Source organism: Pyricularia grisea (genome assembly GCF_004355905.1).
Source record: "Pyricularia grisea strain NI907 chromosome Unknown Pyricularia_grisea_NI907_Scaffold_1, whole genome shotgun sequence".
Taxonomy (NCBI): domain Eukaryota; kingdom Fungi; phylum Ascomycota; class Sordariomycetes; order Magnaporthales; family Pyriculariaceae; genus Pyricularia; species Pyricularia grisea.
This window is the reverse complement of record NW_022156716.1, coordinates 2,287,997-2,307,401: the sequence shown is the minus strand read 5'-3', so window position 1 is coordinate 2,307,401 and position 19,405 is coordinate 2,287,997. Positions and strand designations below refer to the sequence as shown.

Genomic DNA, 19,405 nt, shown 5'->3' with positions numbered 1-19,405 from the left:
ATCGTGTTTTGAACCTTTCACAATGCTTTGCTGCTGCCCAACAGAATCATGCTCTACAGTATTTCTAAACAGTTCTAGAAACTAACCAGTCCGACAAACAATCGGCCATCTCGAAACGGCGCTTTATTCAATACACGTCAACATTCTTCTCGCTAACGCATGGGGCTCTGTTATTCACCCCTTGTTTTCGAATTTCATTACGGGCGCCGCAATCCAGGGCTCAGTCACCCCCGCCTCCAGTGTAACCACAGTTCGGGTCACGGTTCTGTTCACTGCGCTGGCCTACTGGTCCCATGGTCCCAAAGCACCCCGACCAGGGGAAACTGATGGGTCCAGAGCGAGCTGCTGCAGCCTGCAGGAGGTTGGTTGAGCTGGAGGCTCTGTGACATTATTTCCTCGTCCGGCGTTATGTTCAAAGTCCGGCATTTCTCGTGACCCGACGACCGCTATTCCCCATGAGTAGGTAAATAGGTTCTCCAAAACGCCGTCAGGTTCTTGTGGCGCGCGAGTAGATTATCAAAGGTTACTGCGAATATGGTGTTGCGAGATGGAAAGGTATTAATGTCATTGATGTGATGCCGATTCGTGCTCAGCTTGCATCTAGGTATTAGTGCTGTCACGGCTGTAGAGGATCGACTTCAAGTGCCATGATCGACTGGCTACCGCAGCGGACATGCTCAAACAAAAGTTGGTTCTATTCTGGTTAAGCCGGCCTGGGTTGCTTGGTGGAATCTCGGCAAGCTCGGGCTGCATCTCTGTATTCGGGTTTCCCCCTGATCTGTAAGCGCCGGGACCAGCAAACTTTCCCCGTGCATGAATCGAGAGTCTCTTTTTTCGAGTTGCAAAACGCAACAGTCGGGATAAGTACATTACGTATTCAATCAGGATATGAATAGCACTATTCTGCACCGAAGCAAATTTCACATGTTTTAAACTTCTCAAACCAGAGAGCTCTTACTTTGGTGCGTTTCAACGTTTAACAAAATGCTGCACTGGAGTTTTTGTTCAACTTACTTGGTATTTTCTAGGTCTCTTACAGACTAGACTAGTTCTACTCATTTACTACATACAAAGGCTGCACTGCACGCGTAAGTTCCAACACCCTGACACAGTACAAAAAAAAAAAGAAATGTAGATTTGCTGCAGCGTCTTATGAATTTTGGGTCGAAAATGAACTTTCAGACTGTGCCGGCCTTCTGGAACTTAGCCCATCTATCATTTCGTAAGGTGGGGATTACAGGCTACCGTTGCTCAAACCTGAAACAGGACAGGAAACAGAGGGTGCTTATGTCTCGCCCCTGAGTCAAGTTCACTGGAATGCCGGGTATACATAGAAGCCAAGATTTTGCCAAGATTTTGAACAACCGTCACTCTCATCTTCCTTTTCCTCAACCATTCAATTCTCATCAAGCCTTTTTTATACGATATCTTTTTTGCGATTAGAGCAATTTGGACTCTCGCACTGTCATCCACAACCCAGAAACTACAACTACACCAGACAAAATGAAGATTTCGGCTGTCATCCTCGCTTTGGTTTCCGTGGCTGCTGCTGTCAGCATCAAGCTCAGCCCGGGCGGAGGTGGCGACAGTGAAAGGGTACACGGCAGGGCCGTCGAACATGACAAGAACCCAGCCCTCGACCATTAAACCGCCTGATGTCGTTCTGCAATACTCATTTCGACTACGCGGGCGCCGGTACGTTTCGTTACTACCTCGAGCAAATCCATCATTTGTGATTGTTCTGGCTGGGAATGGTGGCAGCAACAGCCACGACGTTTTGTGTACCAAGGCTGACTTTTTGTTTGCTAGGCTGGCTATGTCTGGGAAAGAAATAGATACCCCCTGGAGGACCAGAATATAGAGGCCTTAGTCGAAATGTTGTTGCAAGCAATATCATAACATGACTCCAAATCAAGCTCAGATGCTCTCTCCCATGAGTGAACAACATCACGATGCCCGATAATGTGATTTTACATGGTTGACAAATCGTTCTAAGCCAGTCGAGCGATTTATACAAAAGTGAAATGGAATACCAGAACCAAATTTGCCAAAGAATTTTCTAATTTTTTAAATCTAAGCCAACACCACAAGATCTTTTAAGACCGCCCCATAGAACTATTAAAGCCCGGCCAAATCTCCAACCAAATCCGCTATCGACGAGTCGCTTGAGGAAGAGGAATCGCTCCCGCCCGGCACCTGACCCTTTCTGAAATCGATCTTGCCGTTCTCTACCAGCTGCAGCGTACAGCCGCGGAGTTGCTTCGCCTCGACGACCGCTTCCGCTTCCTCCACAGTTCTGTAGCGTGCAGGTTCCGGGACTATCACAAAGCTCTTCAGGATGGCGGTCACGGAGTCGATGCTCCCCGCCACGGCCTCGAGGGCAGTTTTCTCGAGCTGAGCCGCCGTTTCGACGGCCTTTTCCAGCCGCTTGGCAAGGAACGCAAGGAGTAGCTGGTCTGAATTCGGCGCTTCTGTAAAGATGCTATTCAAAACACCAGATAGTTGATCGTAGACGGTCGATTCGGCCGTTTGCAGCTGCTTGATCTCACCCAGAATTCTGTCGAGGCTCTTGAGACTCTCTCGAACACCTGCGACCCTCCACCGTGGCCTGTTTTCCGTTTTGCTGTCTCCCCAGTCTCCAAGGTAAAAGTCGGGGAGCTTCTCGTTCCCGCCCGGTGGAAAGTGTACAAACACGTTGCCGCTGACAATATCGTTGTGCAGCAGGCCTCGCTCCGGCGTCACCAGGCTGGACTTGATGGCAATCAGCATGTGCCCAGCAACGCGGGCGGCCACGGCAGGCAGGGTGCTCCTGGCCGCATCGTGGCTCCGCAGCTTGAGCAAGACCCCGTGCAGGGAGCCGAGGTTGTAGAGCTTCCAGTAGCTGGCCTCGACGTTGATCACAGAATGTGGAGCGTCCTTGGAGGCACGATCGGTTTTACGCAACAGCTCCGCGATGTGGGCGTCACCCAGCGACGAACCCTTACCTTTTAGATCCCGCTCCAGCGAAGCGAGGTTATCTGCCTCGTTCCTGAGCGCCCCGCGGCCCTCTGAGTCGTGTTTGTCCTCGGGACGCTTTCGCACAGATGCCTCGCCGGTTAGCTTGTTTTTCTCTCCCACATAGCGCACGACGACCTGGGCTTGGAAAGACTTACCACTCCTGAGGGAGCTGTGGAAGATGTGCATCCATTGCTTTGCGTCCTGGTAGAATATCACCCAGTACTTTTTCTGATTGCTGGGGTTTGACATGTTGTCGGCACCGCCTGTTCAGGCTCGAAAATGGTTTGTGCAATTCTACTTATTGCTGCCACCTATACGATTCGACCGAGGGTGTAACGAGACAAGTTCGGCGGTTTGGTGTGGTGTAAGTCGCGGTTATGTCTGGTAATTTTACAGCTGGTGTTTATTATTCTCTACTGCCTGGAAAGCGCTGCGGCTTTTTATGCCGATGTTTTGCATCTCGGTTACAAAGCAAATCTTAATCCCTCCTACCTTGGCTCTTTTGCGGATAATGAGATTGTGTTTACTTCCATTCCGTTGTCCTTGTTGAGGTTCTTTGTTCAGAACCTGCTGTGCGCCCAGCAGCGGAAACAGGGGCAAAATGCTTTCTTTGTTAGATGACTGCAGTTTATTTTCCCTGGCATATGCGCGTGCAAAGTAGGCCCTGCCTAGCAGTGATTGCGTCGGCCATAATTGAAGACGGGTAGTTATTGGATGACAAGTGAGAATAGAAATTTCGGCAGTATGAGAGCGAATTCAGGGGCTAATGGATATTTGATATTTGAACAAGTTGGTTACTGGAAACAGATTCTCTTACAAAATTACAAGTTTTCTTTCTCAACTCCAAAAGAAGCAGATAAAGACTAGTAAGTGGAATCTACCAGATCACACACGGCCAAATGCCTCAACTACCAATCATCTGAGGCAGTCAAACTACCCAAACCAACTCCATCTCAAGACCACCTACCTACCTTCTAGGAATCTCCACCCCATGAGCCGGATCAACAGCCTCCTTGCTCCACCAGACAACCGTCCACGAGTCCGACCGGCTCAGGTTCGTCCTGGCCCACGCCTGAAGCTCGTCGCGGGTCCTCCAGAACAGATCCCCGCCCGTCCGCGCCCGCTCCCAGACGAACGCACGACACGCATCCGAAAACAGCGCCATGTCCTGCTTCTCCTGCGCGGACCGCACGTGCGCCTCCTCCACCCGGCGGAGCTTGTCCGTCAACCAGCGCACGTCCCTGGCCACGCCGGCGTCGGGCTCCAGCGTCAGGAGCGCCGTCAGGTCCGTCTCGATGTCCTTGAGCACCTGCAGGTCCGGCAGGTGGCGCGGGTCGCCGTAGCTGAGCGCGATGAGCTCCTGCACCACGATCACCAGCTTGCTCTTGTCGGCCGCGGCGGCGGCGAGGCGGGCGTCGAGGTTGGCGCCGGCGCGGAACTGCCGCGCCCTGTCCAAGCCAGAGAGGCAAAATTCGACGTTGCCGTCCTTGTCCACGTGGCCCAGGATGCTCTCGAGGCTGATGTGGCCGTGCTCAAAGGCGTCCGTCCTGTTGTCGGCCGGGTGCAGAGCCTGTATTCCTAGCAGAACCTGCCTGATCAGACGGACGGCGATGGCTGTTGGGATTGACACAGGCCTCCCGCCGGGCGTACGACATCTTCGTAGCTGGGAGGCCACTGAGCCTAGGTTGTTGTGCGCGTAGTAGACGGCGGTGCGGGAGTCGTTGGAGCTCCGCCCCATTATCCTGGCGATATGTTTTGGTTCCTGTTTGTTTTGCATCTCCAGGCACTCCTGAACCGTCAGAAAATTGGGATCTGGGTAGCTGACGCGGTCTAGAAACTTGGGAGGCTTGTTTCGGTTCGCGGAGCTGCGCGTCTCGGTGACAATGTACACCGGGTGCGCAACCCCTTGGCAGCTTGTGCTCCTAAGGAGGTCATAGTCTCCAAACGGCTCCTTGAAGCGGATGGAGAACCTCTCGTCGGCTGGGCGCTTCCGGCCCGCAAGAGCCCTGTCGAGGCGGCTCTGTAGGGAGCGGCTGTTGGCTGGGTTTGAAAGTGTTGCCCCCATCTTTCTCATCGGCTATCAGTTGACTTTTGTTTTTGGTTGATCGGTTGTGAATTCAGTAGGAAAGCGACTATACTGGGCAAACATCCAATACAGCAATCAAAGGTAAACTCACGTCTAGTTAAGCTTGAGTTATTGTGAGAGCCCATTCGCCAAGTAGGAAAATTATATGTTAACCGTGACCGAAACCAACATCTTTGTTCTCTCACAAGGAGGATACAGCCCCCTGGCACCTCATCAAAGCCACAAGACAGCAACAAAAGTCTTTGTCGCCCCAAACACACCAGCCAGCTATCATTTACTCAAAAAAGTCGGCAAAACTCCTCCAGATCCCCAAGCAGCGCCGCAGGCTGCTCCATGGCCGCAAAGTGACCCCCGACGTCGTGCCGACGGAACCAGACGAGATCGCCCGTGGTCTCGATCCACGCCTTGGGGATCGGCGCCAGGTCGAGCGGGAACCAGGTGAAGCCGAACTTTTTTGGCGCGCGGATGTGATAGTCGGGAAGGTCGTGCCACTTCTTGGTGCCGGAGCCCGTGTCGTACGTCTCCCTGTAGCTGTAGAGGCAGCGGTGCGGCGTGCCCGTGAGCCAGTACAGCGACGCCGACAGCAGGACCTCGTCCATGAGCCGGGCGCTGTACCCCTTGCCCTCGTCGGGCGGGTATGATTTGGGATCCGACCAGTCCAGGAACTTCTCCCCGACCCATGCAAGTAGCGCGATGGGGCTGGAGGAGAGGATCAGCCCGACGGTGCTCGGCCGCGTCGCGTGCGCGACGGCGTATGCCGTCCCCACTGTGTCGAACCATTTACACCGCTTCAGCCCTGCTTTCTCCTCTTCCGACAGAGCCTCCGGCCCATCCAACCCTTCCGGCTTGCCGATGCGGTTGTAGTTGAGCAGAGTCCCCAGGCAGCGATCATACTTGGCCGCGAGTACTCGGCAGACGCGCGAGCCGACGTCGCCGCCCTGTGCGATATACCCAGACTCGCCGAACCCGAGGTGTTCCACCATCAGGCTGTCCATCAGGCGCGCGACGTCCCTAAGGCCAAAGTCGCGGTCCAGCGGCGGGGGCGATGAGAACAGATAGCCCGGCAGGGATGGGACGATGATGTGGTACGGCAGGTCCTCGGGCGTATATTTCTCCTCGAGTAGGTCCAACATGGATAGAAACTCGAGAAATGAGCCGGGCCAGCCGTGGAGCAGTACAATTGGCTTCACGGGCTGACGAGCCTGGGAAAACAAGGCCACAAAGTGAATATCGAATGTCTGTCCGAGCTTCTCGTCGGGCACCTTGGCCACAAAGTGATTGTACTCATTGAGCTTGGCCTCTGTCTTGTTCCTGAGAATAGTGAGTCAACCCGACAATGATTAGATATCTATGCAGCTAGGTTATGTCTTTGTATAGCTTGGTTTTCTTTGTCTGTTTTCTTTTTCTTTCTTTTTAAAAAAGGGCCAATGGAATTAATTGGAACGAACCAGTCAAAGGAGTTTGCCCAGCGTTCCTTGGCCGCAACAAGCCAATCTCTTCTGAGTCCATAATTGTTGTCGCCGTTTGGCAGTGAGTTCTCGTAGCAGGGTGAAGCAATTGGTGAGAGTCCAACAAGCTGCTGCATCTGGGTCACGTCTTGTTGGGGAATTTGGATCGAGTACGGCTGGACGCTTGCCGTGTTGGCCGTTTCCGGCAGACTTCCAAAGTTTTTGCTGGTCATTGTGACTGTAAACGAAAACGGGGTGAAAATAGAGACCTGTGATCACCAAGGAATTGTCTATACGAAGAAGCCTGGCTCTTCATTCTCAAGTTATACGAAAAAGCTCCACTGTCAGCTCGGCGATAATGTTGATAATAATCGTAATACCGACGCGGGGGTTGTATGACTGTTGATCTTATTGTGGTTAGGCAGCTTGTGCAACGTCGCTTGCTATGCATTGTGACATCAGCAGATGCGATGGGAATGTTTGTCGGAATTGTCGGCCGTAGGAAGCTGGGGTTAGCTAGCTTGGCAAAACGGTCTACTTACTGGATGACATTTCCGACCTGCAGGGCCCGCCATAAGCACGAAATGAAGGTCAATATGCGATCCATCACAGCGCAGTCATCAACGGCTTCTAGCACTGACTGCCTTCCTTGCATGCCATTCGCTCAGCCCCTGACAATGACACGATGGAGGATGAAACAATACAGAGGGGATCATTATCTCGAGTCACCTTGCATCACTTGGTAGCCATGATTTGTGGGGGGAAATCGCAATGGTATTCATCTTGTCTAATGCACTGTAATCCGAGGCATGAAGTATGCTTGACGGGTTAGTTGGAACCTAGTTCCCTGACCTTGAACATCCATCTCAACTGCTTAATGTAAGCAGTTAACCTGGGTGTATGTAGCCAAAGACCGACCATCGCTTGTGATTTGCTATAATTTTCCCCCCAGGTTTTTGTTTTTTTCTAGAAATTTTTGATTTTTTTTTTTTGTCTTTTGTTGGTGACAATAATCACGCTGGTCTCCCCAGAATGATCTTCGAACGACGGAAGCATATTGGCTGACGGTAGGAAAGAGCAAAAAAGGTATGGAAATAATTCCAATACCTTGCCCAAAACCACGGCCAGTGGGGCTAGTATCGTCGATTTAGAAGAATATTGCGCTGTTCGGGTAGAAAATTGTGCAACCAAGCCAGCCCGCAATGGCCCTGCAACGGCTAATGCCACGGATGCCAGGGAGCGGGACGCGTCCGAGATGTTTGTGCTTTTTTTTTTGTGTAGAAAAACGTAGTAGGGATTTGTGCAATACAGTCATGGCCCTATTACGCCTCTGCGGGTAAAGACATGCCCTTGAACCGGACTAATGTAGTCGAAGAGGGTATCGAGCTTTGTAGAGGTTTGGTGTCGCCTTAAGAGTGTCGAAATGATGAGATGAGAGGGGGAAAGCCCTTTGATGTTGTATGCAGTCAGAATCGCGTGTCCTTGTTATGATTCCGATGAACCTTGTTGAGGAAAAAAATACTAGCCAGTGCCACGCACCTGACCAATAGAGTGAAAACCTAGGCCGTTGATGATTGGCAGCCTTCAGCGCACATTGAAGATGGCAGTGACCCATAGCCAACCTCATGAATACATGATGTCGTCCAAACCGCCGTTTGGTATCAAGAAAAGTCCCCAACGCCAGAAAAGATGACATATGCTCCAATGACCCATCCCAAAGCCAATCCTTCCACGTGGGTCATTCCAACGCCTTGTGTGCGCCTAGAGACTCCATGGTATAAAATAAATGGAGTTGAGAGAAAGCATGAGAGAAGAGAAGATGTATCTAGTCAACCAACCGAGCCCCTTGAACTTTTATAACTTCATGCACCCAGTAGAGACGGGTCTGGGGAGAAAAGGACGAGCAACCAGATTGTGAAATGATGAGAGAATGAGACAGGTTCTGTGCCAAAGGTGAGAACATGGAAGTGTGATAGGCACAAGTTGTGGTACGCCACGACCTCGAACGTTAAGAGGTTGAACTGGCTCAAGCGGCTGTGTGAAGTGCAGAAAACATTGAATTAATTCTCTGATTGCAACCGGTGAAAGCGAGAATGTTAAAAGGCGTTATTTGCAGCCAAGGAGATTCATGGCTGTCCTTCGTATGTGGGCTGAAGAGTCGAAAGTCGTGATATGGGGTGAAAAGGATTTTAAAGATCACCGAGGCTCCTCTAGCCTGCTATTGAGACGTTGTAAAAGATAGAAAGAAAAAGAAAAGGGGGAAATAAAATAAAAAATAAAAATAAAAGAAGTTGAGATGGGACCAAATCAATGGTCTGCCATAAAATGAGTAAAAGGAGCATAAACAATCAAAGAAAGGTGGTATCAGTACAATCCAATAGCTTTGCGTAAAAAGCAGTGAAGTGAATCCAATGCAGTCACGCGTGCGCCTCAAGCCCACGGTAGCAATGCGTGGGTTGAGGTCGCCACATGCTTAGGACTGCTGGTTGGGCATTTGTTGTTGATGCTGCCCTTGGTTGTGGCCACCACGGCCACCCCTGTAGTTGTTGTTGTAGTTGCGCTGCCCTTGACCTTGGCCCTGGAAGCCTCCACGGCCGCGCCCACCGCCGCGGCCCCTGTTCTGGTGCGGGCCGCGAGGCTGCTGCTGTTGGTTGGCACCGTTGTGCCTACCGTTCTGGTTTTGCCAGTTCTCTTGACCCTGGTGAGGTCTTTGCTGCTGAGGAGGCGGGCCCTGGTTGGGTGCAGCGCTTTGTGCGTTGCCCACCGAGGAAGGTTGGGCGGGGATGTTGATGGGACGAGGAATCGTCTCTGGGTTCTCGTAGACATACAAGCTCTTATCAATCGTCGAAGGGATGGGCTGAATCTCGGTGCCCAAGTCACGTTCGATGTTGTAGAGGTTGAAACGGTCTTCCCAGCTGATCAGGTTGATAGCCAGACCAAGGTGGCCATAACGACCAGATCGTCCGATACGGTGCAAGTAGGTTTCAGCGTTCTTGGGGAAGTCAAAGTTTATGACAACGTTGACGGCCTGGATGTCAATACCTCGAGTAAGCAGATCAGAGCACACCAGGTTCCTGCAGACTCCGTTTCTGAAGTCGTGGAAAACGCGGTTTCGCGCCTGCTGCTGCATCTTGGCATGACTGTAGAAGCACGAGTAGCCAAGTTCGGTGATCTTCTTTGCAAGAAGTTCGACTCGGTTCGTGGAGTTGCAGAAGATAATAGATTGGTTGATCTGCAATTTGGAGAACAGAGTGTTCAGGCAGTGGACCTTTTGCTTCTCCTCGACAAAGGCATAATATTGAGTGATACCCCTGAGGGTAAGCTCGTCCATGAGGTTGATCTCGTAGGGGTCTGTCATGTTCTTGTCGGAGAATTCCTTAACCGAGATGGGGAAGGTAGCGGAGAAGAGCATAACCTGTCGATCCTTCGGGTGGAACTGGAGAAGCTGCTCGATGACCGGGGTGAATTCGATGGAGAGAAGCTTGTCGGCTTCGTCCATGATGAACATTGGACATTCGCTGAGGTCGGCGACATTTTTACCCGCAAGGTCGAGGATACGACCCGGCGTACCGACTACAATGTGTACAGGATCTTGCAGACGCAAGATGTCGTCCCTCAAAGTCGTACCACCGGTTGTAACCATAACGTTGATGCCGAGGTGCTTGCCCAGAGTCTTGCAGACTTGCGAGGTCTGCATGGCCAGCTCTCGTGTCGGTACTAGGATGAGGCATTGGATCTTGGATACCTTGGGGTTGATCTTCTCGAGGGCTGGTACGACAAAGGCGGCTGTCTTTCCGGTACCGTTCTTGGCTCGGGCAAGGATGTCGCGTCCGGTGAGGGCGACGGGAATGCTCTCCTCCTGGATTGGTGAAGGCTTCTCGAATCCTGCCTCGAATATTCCCATAAGGAGATCTCGTTTCAGACCAAAGTTCTCAAATTCTAGACCTTTCGTGTTTGTCACATCCTATAAAATGCGTGAGTCAAGCGACAGAACACAATAACCCTTCATTGATATCACAAACCTCAGTTTGTTGCCTGTTGTCTCTGGCAGGAATGTTCAGATTCCTCCTCCAGTCGTCATTGTTGGTGGCGTCGCTATAGGAAAAAAAAAATTAGCATGCGAGTCTTGTACGACTGTACAACTCGGCACCGATGGGGTAGTCCACAAACCTCAATGTGGCTGACCTAAGTTGGTCTGCTAACACGTCGGCCATTGTGTATGGTTGTGTGGGTTTTATGTTTGGTTTTGAGGAAGATGTGGTGGACTCGAGCAGTGATGCTCTTTATGCGCAGCTTGTTGAGTACGCGTCGAAGGCTACGGAAGACCGAAAGTTCTCGTGAAAGGCAATGGACCGCTGGGGGTGGTCTCGTGTCAGTGTGCCGCTTGGTTTACGGTGCTGTGTCGGACGTGACGGCGCGAAACTGAACGCAAATCTTGGAAAATGCGATAATAACTTCTTCGCTCTTTCAAAGGCCGAGAAGATGGAGTAGTTGTCGTCAGAGGTACAATCGAGGCCGTGGGTTTCGGTCGGAAGGGAGGTTTGGTTTGGTTGCGGAAGACTTTTCGCGCCCAGATTCTAATGGTGGTGGGGGTTTGCACGTAATGGATGGGCAAGAGGACTCAAATCACACACGGAAACTATATCCGTTGTCCAAGCCGTTCGAAAGATTACGTTGATGAGAAGGGTGAATGTCAAATGATGCAGAGGTTGCGGGCAGGAAGGGAGGAGATTTTTGGCGGTGGAGCTAGGACATCTGGCGATAATCCGATGGTGTTCACCAACTATGCCCGCCGTCGCACGTGATTTCAAGGCTCCCTTGGTGGAACGCACGTCGACAGGGATCATGGTTCCGACGTGGCAAGCACCCAAGCTTGGAGAGGCATGGAAAGTACACCTATCTAGCATGGATACAAGCATCAATTTGCGAGACAAAGATTATGCGATCGACGTTCTGAGGTGTTCAAACCCCAATTTGGAAGCCCACGATCAAGCACACTCGAAACAGATCTGTCCAGTTCCTAAAAGTTGGCTGTGAATAACCGATGGGTTTATAACTAGGTACCCTTCCCTGTGCTAAGGGTTGTATCAAGCATGTCATCAACGGACGAGCGGGGTCTGTTCTAGTCTGGGAGCTCCGCACCGGTGCTAGCACCAAAGCTTCTGCAGACCAACTCCTCAAGACATCATTCCTGCGTTAAGCTCAACGTCGTCATCCACCGGGAAATCCAAAGGCAACCTCTGCAAAACCATCATGAGGCGCTCTTCTGTTGCGCTCATGATGATACTCTCTTACTTGTCATGTTTTTGAAGAATGGAGCGCCTTCTTTCGGCTCGAGCAAGTCTCTTGCCAGATCGGAGTTCCGGTCTCGTATACCACCATTACCTTTGAGCCTGATTAAAAAAAAGCAATTCGGCCCCCGATGCTTCACTCGCAATCATAGACGTAGCTACGGTACATCCTCCGCCGATGGCGAAACCAAACAGGACCGAACCACGCCGTCGATGGTGTGGCCCAATACTGCCAGGCCAACACCTTATGAGATCTTCAACTCGAAGCCGGGGGCGCCGTACAGCAAGGGCAAATTCTACGAGCTAGCGAAACAGTACCACCCCGATAGATACACCGAGCAAGGCGATCACCTGGACGAGAATGGTCTCTCTCGAGCTACCAAGCTCGAACGCTACAAGTTGGTCGTGGCGGCGAACGACATCCTCAGCAACCCGGTCAAGAGGCGTGAATATGACCAGTTCGGTCTGGGATGGGCTACCGGTGAGGTTCGTGACTTGAATGAGGAGCTACGGGCCAAGGACCAGGCGTGGCGCACTGCACCGAACTCGCCGGCCATGAACTCGTCGTGGCAGGACTGGGAGGAGTGGCGACATCGCCGAGACGGCACTGCACCCAAACAAGAGCCTCTGTTCATGTCCAACGGTGGTTTTGCCATTGTGCTCTGCGCCTGCGTTGTTGTCTTCATCTGGGCCCAGGCGTCACAGGCAAGCCAGCGATCCGGAAGAGTCATGCAGGCAAGGGATAAGATGCACCAGGCTGCGACCGAAAATCTATACAACACTAGAATGCAGCGCGCCACCTTGAGTCAGAACAGCAGAGTACAGCTCTTCCTGCATAAACGAGAGTTTGGGGACAATCCATTTGAGCCAGCTGGACACTTGCCGGCAGAGAGCACAAAGAAATGAGTAAAATAGACTACGGTCGATGATTTTTAGATCGCCGATCAGTTGATTGCTACAGCGTCGCCAAATTTTGGCCAAAGTTGGAGCAGGGGATAGCCCCCGAACTTCTCAAGCTCATAGCATACCTAGGCATTGGCCTATCATCTATGGTTTAGGAGAACTCAAGTCTGGTGCAATAGATGTCTGCGTACAGAACAAGATCTGTCTCTAGAATGGAGGCAGACACTAGGTACTATATCGCACGATCAAAAGAGACCACATTTTGATCTTCGGATGGAATGAGCGCCAGGCGGCATGGAGCGGAAAGCCTAGGATAGCGCAATTTAAATCCGATCTCACGTAATGTGAGGGAAGAGCTTAGGGTCTTGCGTCAAAATACACTGCAAGACCATGGCAACTGACGCTAGCCAAGCACCTGAAAGTCAAGGACTCTCAACAAAAAAAGGACCTCATGATTCGATGGAGGGTCTTCAAAGCATTTGATACCAAAATGCTTTTGCGTACGGACGGATGGGTTTGAGCCCGGTACGTCACGGGTAACTTTAGATCATGATTTTGCAATCATTAATATAAAGATATTTGGAATCGCGTGCTCCTATCGCTTGATATAATTCCATTGGGAAATAAAGAGCTGGGTTGACTTTGGTTTCGCAGAAGTTGGATTGGAGATGGACGGAGAGGGTTGCTGAAGAAAATTACAGGGCAAACACGGAAGAAAACCAATTGCATAGGGCCCGTGCACGGCCCCTCACGTGCGCCCCATATCAGAACCAACTGCTGCCATTCAGGCTCAGGGGAGGGGCAATTTGCGGATTGTTTGTTTGATCCTAGAGTCAAGAGAGTATAGGCAAAGCATGCCGATAACGAATTGAAAAGCTCTGAAACGAAATCCAGATGGGAACCAGCACAAGGGTGTATATTCTGCCAGGAACATCGTATCAAACTTTATCCCACTATTTCAGCGTCGCTAACCTCCTCGCCACCACATCCCGCATGACATTTTGCGCCGTGGCGGGATCTATCCGCTCCCTGGCACCCGATTTCATCATCATGCCAACCAGAAACATGAGCTTTCCCTGCGGGTACCTTGCGCCCATAAACTCCTTGAGCACGTGCTCCTCCTCGTCCAGTACAGACTCGGCCAGCTCGCTGTATTCCTCGGGCGACAGCTCCGCGAACCAGAGGTCGTTGTCCGTGATGTAGCGCTCTATCCCTCCCGGGACCCCAATGTACTCTTCAGGCATGACCTCGTTGAACATGGCAAACAGCAGATCCTTGGCCGTGCCTTGTCGGATGCGGCTTGTGTGCAGGAAGAAGAGAATGTCGGCCAGGTCGTCGGCGGAGATGAAGGCGTCGCCCTCGGATGTGACCCCTAGATCTCTTTCCGAAAGACCCGCGGCGGCCCGGTCGCGATGATTGTTGTCCGAGGTCAGGCTGCCGAGCACATGCAAGATCCAGTTGGCCGTGAGAATCCTAGCCTGGAGGAGGTTGTCTGCTGTGACCTTTGTGGTATCGCCTTGACTTTGAAGCTTCTGCTCCAATGCGTCAACGGTCTTGTAGTAGAATTGCAACCGGCCGCCATCCTCCAAGAGCATCAGCGACATTGCATCTTTCTCCGACAGCCCGTAGGAGCTAACCAGATCATCAAGCTCCTGGTCCGGCATGACCCCCATTGTGCTCTTCAGATGGTCAACGACATCTTGATCAACCAAGACGGGACTCAGATCCGGGTCAGGCATGTATCTGTAGTCGACCTCGCCCTCCTTTCCACGTAACCTCCGAGTCTCGGTGCTGCCAAGCGACCAACCTCGCGTCTCCCCCTGCACGACACCGCCCTCGTCCAGAAGCTTGATCTGCCTATCCCTCTCAGCGATGATGGCATCCTCGACCGCCTTGAAGCTGAACAAGTTCTTGATCTCGGTCCTCTGCCCCAGCTTGGCAGACGACGTCTTGCCATCCTCCACCCGACGGACCGAGACGTTGACGTCGGCACGTAGACCGCCCTTCTCCATGCCCACAACGCAGGCATCCGCCGCGCCCAGTAGCATCTGCACCTTGCGCACGAACGCAGCCGCGGTCGCGGGGTGGTGAATGTCCGGCTCGGATATGATCTCGACCAGCGGCGCGCCGCAGCGGTTGAAGTCGAGCCAGTGGACGCCGTCGGGCCGCGCCAGCGTCTTGGCCGTGTCCTGCTCCATCTGCACCTGCTTGACCCTGATCCGCAGCGGCTCTCCGTCCGCCGCCGGCACATCCTGCGTCGCTATCCCATCCCGCGCCCGGAGCTCCACGTACCCGTCCCTGGCCAGCGGGGCGTAGTACTGTGTTATCTGGTAGCCCGAGGGCTGGTCCCAGTGAAAGTAGTGTTTCCTGTCGAAGCGGCTGACGGGCTGGACGGCGCAGTTGAGCGCTACGGCGGCGCGGATTGCGGGGACCAGCGTGGCCGTTTGGAAGAGCGGTTGGGTCCCGGGTATGGCGAGGTCGAAGGGGGCGACAAGAGAGTTCGGGGCCGGAGCGCGGGTGTTATCCTCGGTCGAGGCGAGCGGAGCCGGTGAAAAGAGCTTGCGGTCCGTGTTGAGCTGTGCGTGTATCTCGATGCCTACTGTGAGCTCCCAACCCGGGACGGTTTGGTTATCGGCGCTGCTCCGCTTCTTCTTCCCTTTTGCCTGTGCCTTGGCTGCTTTGGCCTGATCCTTGAGGATCTTTCGTAGATGGGGAGCTGGTTGACCGGGTGGCGGCTGCGTGGTAGACTGGCCGGGTTCTGGGGCAGTGTGGTTCCATCGTCGCTGAGCGGACTCCCCTGCAGCGAATTGTTGTTTGCAGATATTTCTGGAGGGCAATCGTTGTAGTCGAGTACAATCGCGAGAGAAGAGACGGCCAGTGAGCAAGTAGCTCGAGAGCTCTCTGGTGGGTATGCGACCCATCTTGGAGCAATTAAGTCAAAACGTAAAAAAATTAAATACAAGGTACTAGTGTTGAATATTTATGTATCGCTTTAGTCCAAGTCTAGTTCTGGTCTAGACTTTGAAGTTGAGAAAAAGAAAGGTGCTGACGAGCTTGTTAGGGAAGCTTTTGGGGATTTTTTCCTCCCATTGAAGTTCAAACGTAGTATGACGCGACCGCGACTCGAAGTTCCACTGTAATCCCCAAGCTAAACCAGATTATGTCATCGCCTAATTCAGGTCGGGACTCTGGTAAAAACCCCCCCCAAACCAGCATTTAATCCCAACCCATTTCTGACTGCGCGGGCCTAGATACTCGACCATTTCCTGTGTGACCATTCGCTCCCGCAAGCATTGAGGTTCTCCGGTCGGTTTAAGGCCCCATTTAGCCGCCTCCTCCATGACGCTCTCCATCGTGTGCGCATAGCTCGTTGGCCGGACTTTTTCCCCAGTTGTCTCGTCTACGAACCCCGCTTGGCTGATGGCGCCCATGTCGGAATGCATATTGGTGAGGAGCAGCACGCCGCCGGGCTTGAGCATCTGTGAGACCTGGCGGAAGAAATTCGGCAATGGTATGTGCTCGACCACCAGCGTGCTGATGATCCCGTCTGCATTCTTGGCCTCTTCGGGGATCGTAGACGAGTTGATGAGGTCGAACACCTTGAGGGTGAGAGTCTCCAGCAAATTTTGGTCTGTAGCGTCACCCCTGTGGAGTTTCTCAAGACGGACTTTGGCAATTTCGAGCATGCCGGGGCTGGCGTCGAGTGCTACGACCTGAACGTCCTCAAGGCCAAGTAAGAGGGCGGTGTTGCGACCAGTGCCGCATCCCAGGTCAACGAGTCGCCAAGGCTTGGACTTGTTTATTGAGGAGACGAATGCAGGAAACAGTCGTTTCATTTCAATATCGTCGATGGCTTGCAGAAAATTTCCGTCTGTGTCGTAGATCTTGGCCCATTGGTTATAAGCCTCAACGGTAGGTAGGTATTTGATGTTGTTCGCTGAGTTCTTTTCCATTGCGTCGTTTGTGTGCCTCCGCAGAAAAGTCGCTTTTAAACTTTAACAGAGGTTATATGCAAATCTCATCTCCGCCTAGGGAATGATTCCTAGGTGCTGATAATATATGCAGAGATTGGATCCAAGACTAGACCGATTGGTGCTTGGAATCCATCACTCAGTCTGAGTCATCGATAGAGACCCGCGTCGCAGTGGGAGCTTCGTAGGTGCAGCTGAGAAGCAAGGCAAGCTCATACTGCCTCATTACCACTCAGCCATCATAGCAAGGTGATCTCGCGCCGAGCCCCTGGCCTCCTAACCAGTGATTCTACACGCGAGGCATCATACAGTCCTACGAAGCCAATCCTCTTGTACACACCCGAGTCTCGACCATCCTCTTTCTCCCGTCGGACAAGGAGTGCTGTGAGAAGTCGTCGACCTTGTTCTTCTGGCGGCACCAACGTCCCAAGGGGCACAAGAAACACTCGCTGAAGCATCACCGCGTCTCCATGGCCATGTTCTACGACACGGTCCCACTCCCTTGGTCTCGGGTCTATACACACCTCGCCGTCGATGTTCCTGCCGCCCACTCCGATATGCACTGCTACCCTTGTCTCTCGCATCCGAACCATGGGCCCGACGGTGCAAGGCAGCAAGTGTGCCCTGAGCCTCAAGGATCCTGAACCGACCATACCGAACGGGTTATTGGCCGGGATATTATCTACTTGCACCTGAACCACGTCCGCGAGAGTATGCTTGGCCGTCTCGGTCCATAAATCCGCCCACTCCACGCGCCCTTCGATTGATGCCCACGACCAGTCCGGTGCCGGCCTTTTAGGCCAGCCCCTGAGCGTTCTGAGTGGTTCGGGGTGATCGCCCACGTCACGGATCTTCTTTTGACTTATATGTCGCCACATGAGGTCTTCGATGAAGGAGTCTGACCACAAACCAGCCCAGTACGATTGCCCCGGCTTCGACTTGGCGACGCATTGCGCCACTGCACCCAGGCCAATGAGTCTGTCCATGTGCCGGCCGATGTCGCGGGCCATATACTGAGAGACGACCCGATGCCAGATGAAACGAGCAGAGGGCGAATTCCTGTCAATGTCGGAGTAAAAAACCTGTTTCTGTGTCCTCCTAGCACAGAGACCATTGACGGTACCTTGACACTGACAGGCGGCGGTCGAGCAACATTCCCATATCACCTCGTGCTTGCCAAAGTATATCGTCCTGGCTGACACCAGTCTTTCTGCAAGACCCCACGCGCGACCTAGTAGTGGTTCCGGGCCGGAGATCGGTGCGGTGCGGTCTGCGTCTTGATGGACATCGTGGTCGAGGGAGCGCGCGAGCCTGCGGGCAAAGAGGTCATACCTGCGCAGGCCATGTCGGAACTCGGTGAGGTGAAACTGGAGCGATTTATCAGTTGGCTCGGTTTTGCAGAAGAGGCCGCTGTTCGCATCCTTGCCGTGCAGTGAAGCGATAACCACGTGGGCGTTGTGATAGATATCGTACATGCTCCCTGCCTCCGTTGCCCAATCTACAGGGTCGTCCTGCATGATGCAGAGGGCATCGATCCAGATGTATTCCAAGCCGAGTCGTCTGACGACCTGGAACGCGTCGATAAACGTCTTTGGTATTGTGCTGACACCGATCGACACCCTGTTCTGGCCATGACTGTCCCGCGTGGTACGGCAAACTGGGACAACGTTCCCCCAGCAGTAGCTCAGAGCAGCGTACCGAGCGCCGGCTGGTATTCCAGATCTGGTACGGAGGGCAATATCGCAATTAGACTCGGAAGAGCCGACATATACAAGTCTGCTGGGCCTGAAGGATGGGTTAGGGCGATGACATTTCTCGTGGCCTTCCAAGCATGTTTCAAGCTCCCTCCTGACAAACGCCAGCGTCGCGTTTGAACTGGTGTCACCCTCTAGCAGCGGTCTCCTCAGCTCGTTCTCGTTGTGTCCCGGCGCGAATAACGAGAACTCCAGGACCTCTTCCCCAGGCACGTGCACCTCAAACTTTCCAGGGAGCGGATTCAGCACCTTGACAAGCCCTACCAAGTCACCGCGAACGGCAAACGTGGCCAGCTTGGAGCGGACTTCACACGATACGCAGCCTGTGACTCCTGGAGGTGACCAGCCCTGGGCGCCGCTTGGGCTGCCCACATGGCCCGGTAGATCTGGTGGCTTCTGCAGTATGTAGTCAATGTCGCCATTCCAGCCGCAGATTGGGCAGGGTTGAAAGCGGTGTCGCCCGGTGGTGATGCTCCGGACGCGGCGGAGAAGTGAGGTCATGGTGAGGCCAATGTGATGTGGGGATATGGTGTTTTGTTTGATGCGATTGGAACTTCTTTATCAGGACGACAACAAGGATACTGGCAGTAACTAGTGGATTTCAAAAACAAAAACATTGTTTGGGCTATTTGAGCTGCTTCATTATCCGCTTGAATGCGTTTGCATTTTTCCTGGGTATTGGCACTTTGTGGTTTTGTCGTTTTTGTTTGTTTTCGTTCTGTGTTCGTGCCCAGGTATTTTTGTATCGTGGTGGTTGCCAGATGGTGCTTCAAGTCGGGGGAAGGATTTTTTAGCTTGGTTGCCGTCCTTAAAAAAGATGGAAGGCGGCACCGGAGCAGAAGCTAGACGGATTAGACTGTTCGTTTTTGTTCTGTTGTTCTGGTGACTTTTTCAGAAGTCTTGTGGAAGGCGCCTAGTCCTTGAGGTCTGTGGGCGACTTTTACACGGGTTTCCT

General features: G+C 52.7%; 7 protein-coding genes across 7 annotated transcripts; 2 read left to right on the top strand and 5 right to left on the bottom strand.

The window, feature by feature from the left end:
- Positions 1 to 1,503: 1,503 nt before the first annotated feature.
- On the top strand, positions 1,504 to 1,647 carry PgNI_00654 (uncharacterized protein; the record flags this gene model as incomplete). Its single annotated transcript, XM_031120732.1, has 1 exon — positions 1,504 to 1,647. One exon carries the CDS (start codon positions 1,504 to 1,506, stop codon positions 1,645 to 1,647), a length of 144 nt encoding a protein of 47 aa, XP_030988174.1.
- Positions 1,648 to 2,118: 471 nt separating this feature from the next.
- On the bottom strand, positions 2,119 to 3,246 carry PgNI_00653 (uncharacterized protein; the record flags this gene model as incomplete). The annotated part of the gene is made up of 1 exon (XM_031120731.1): positions 2,119 to 3,246. The coding sequence occupies one exon, from the start codon at positions 3,244 to 3,246 to the stop codon at positions 2,119 to 2,121; it is 1,128 nt and encodes a 375-aa protein (XP_030988177.1).
- Positions 3,247 to 4,500: 1,254 nt separating this feature from the next.
- PgNI_00652 (uncharacterized protein) lies at positions 4,501 to 6,877 on the bottom strand. The gene is made up of 2 exons (XM_031120730.1): positions 6,532 to 6,877; positions 4,501 to 6,394 (listed from the first exon to the last, which is right to left on the bottom strand). The coding sequence occupies exons 1-2, from the start codon at positions 6,762 to 6,764 to the stop codon at positions 5,362 to 5,364; spliced, it is 1,266 nt and encodes a 421-aa protein (XP_030988176.1). The 5' UTR covers positions 6,765 to 6,877; the 3' UTR covers positions 4,501 to 5,361.
- Positions 6,878 to 7,303: 426 nt separating this feature from the next.
- On the bottom strand, positions 7,304 to 11,246 carry PgNI_00651 (uncharacterized protein). Its single transcript, XM_031120729.1, has 3 exons — positions 10,702 to 11,246; positions 10,554 to 10,626; positions 7,304 to 10,495 (listed from the first exon to the last, which is right to left on the bottom strand). The coding sequence occupies exons 1-3, from the start codon at positions 10,743 to 10,745 to the stop codon at positions 9,005 to 9,007; spliced, it is 1,608 nt and encodes a 535-aa protein (XP_030988179.1). The 5' UTR covers positions 10,746 to 11,246; the 3' UTR covers positions 7,304 to 9,004.
- Positions 11,247 to 12,035: 789 nt separating this feature from the next.
- Positions 12,036 to 12,728, top strand: PgNI_00650 (uncharacterized protein; the record flags this gene model as incomplete). The annotated part of the gene is made up of 1 exon (XM_031120728.1): positions 12,036 to 12,728. The coding sequence occupies one exon, from the start codon at positions 12,036 to 12,038 to the stop codon at positions 12,726 to 12,728; it is 693 nt and encodes a 230-aa protein (XP_030988178.1).
- A 950-nt stretch (positions 12,729 to 13,678) lies between these two features.
- On the bottom strand, positions 13,679 to 15,646 carry PgNI_00649 (uncharacterized protein; the record flags this gene model as incomplete). The annotated part of the gene is made up of 1 exon (XM_031120727.1): positions 13,679 to 15,646. One exon carries the CDS (start codon positions 15,644 to 15,646, stop codon positions 13,679 to 13,681), a length of 1,968 nt encoding a protein of 655 aa, XP_030986872.1.
- A 249-nt stretch (positions 15,647 to 15,895) lies between these two features.
- PgNI_00648 (uncharacterized protein) lies at positions 15,896 to 18,951 on the bottom strand (the record flags this gene model as incomplete). Its single annotated transcript, XM_031120726.1, has 2 exons — positions 15,896 to 16,718; positions 17,006 to 18,951. 2 exons carry the CDS (start codon positions 18,949 to 18,951, stop codon positions 15,896 to 15,898), a joined length of 2,769 nt encoding a protein of 922 aa, XP_030986873.1.
- Positions 18,952 to 19,405: the final 454 nt, after the last annotated feature.

Excerpts from the sequence above, each read along its gene's own strand:
- PgNI_00652 (XM_031120730.1), bottom strand. The coding sequence starts at position 6,764 with ATGACCAGCAAAAACTTTGGAAGTCTGCCGGAAACGGCCAACACGGCA. Across the intron at positions 6,395-6,531 it reads TGGGCAAACTCCTTTGACTG|GAACAAGACAGAGGCCAAGC; the intron begins GTTCGTTCCAAT and ends CACTATTCTCAG.
- PgNI_00651 (XM_031120729.1), bottom strand. The coding sequence starts at position 10,745 with ATGGCCGACGTGTTAGCAGACCAACTTAGGTCAGCCACATTGAG. Across the intron at positions 10,627-10,701 it reads CTTAGGTCAGCCACATTGAG|CGACGCCACCAACAATGACG; the intron begins GTTTGTGGACTA and ends TTTTTCCTATAG. Across the intron at positions 10,496-10,553 it reads ACAACAGGCAACAAACTGAG|GATGTGACAAACACGAAAGG; the intron begins GTTTGTGATATC and ends CGCATTTTATAG.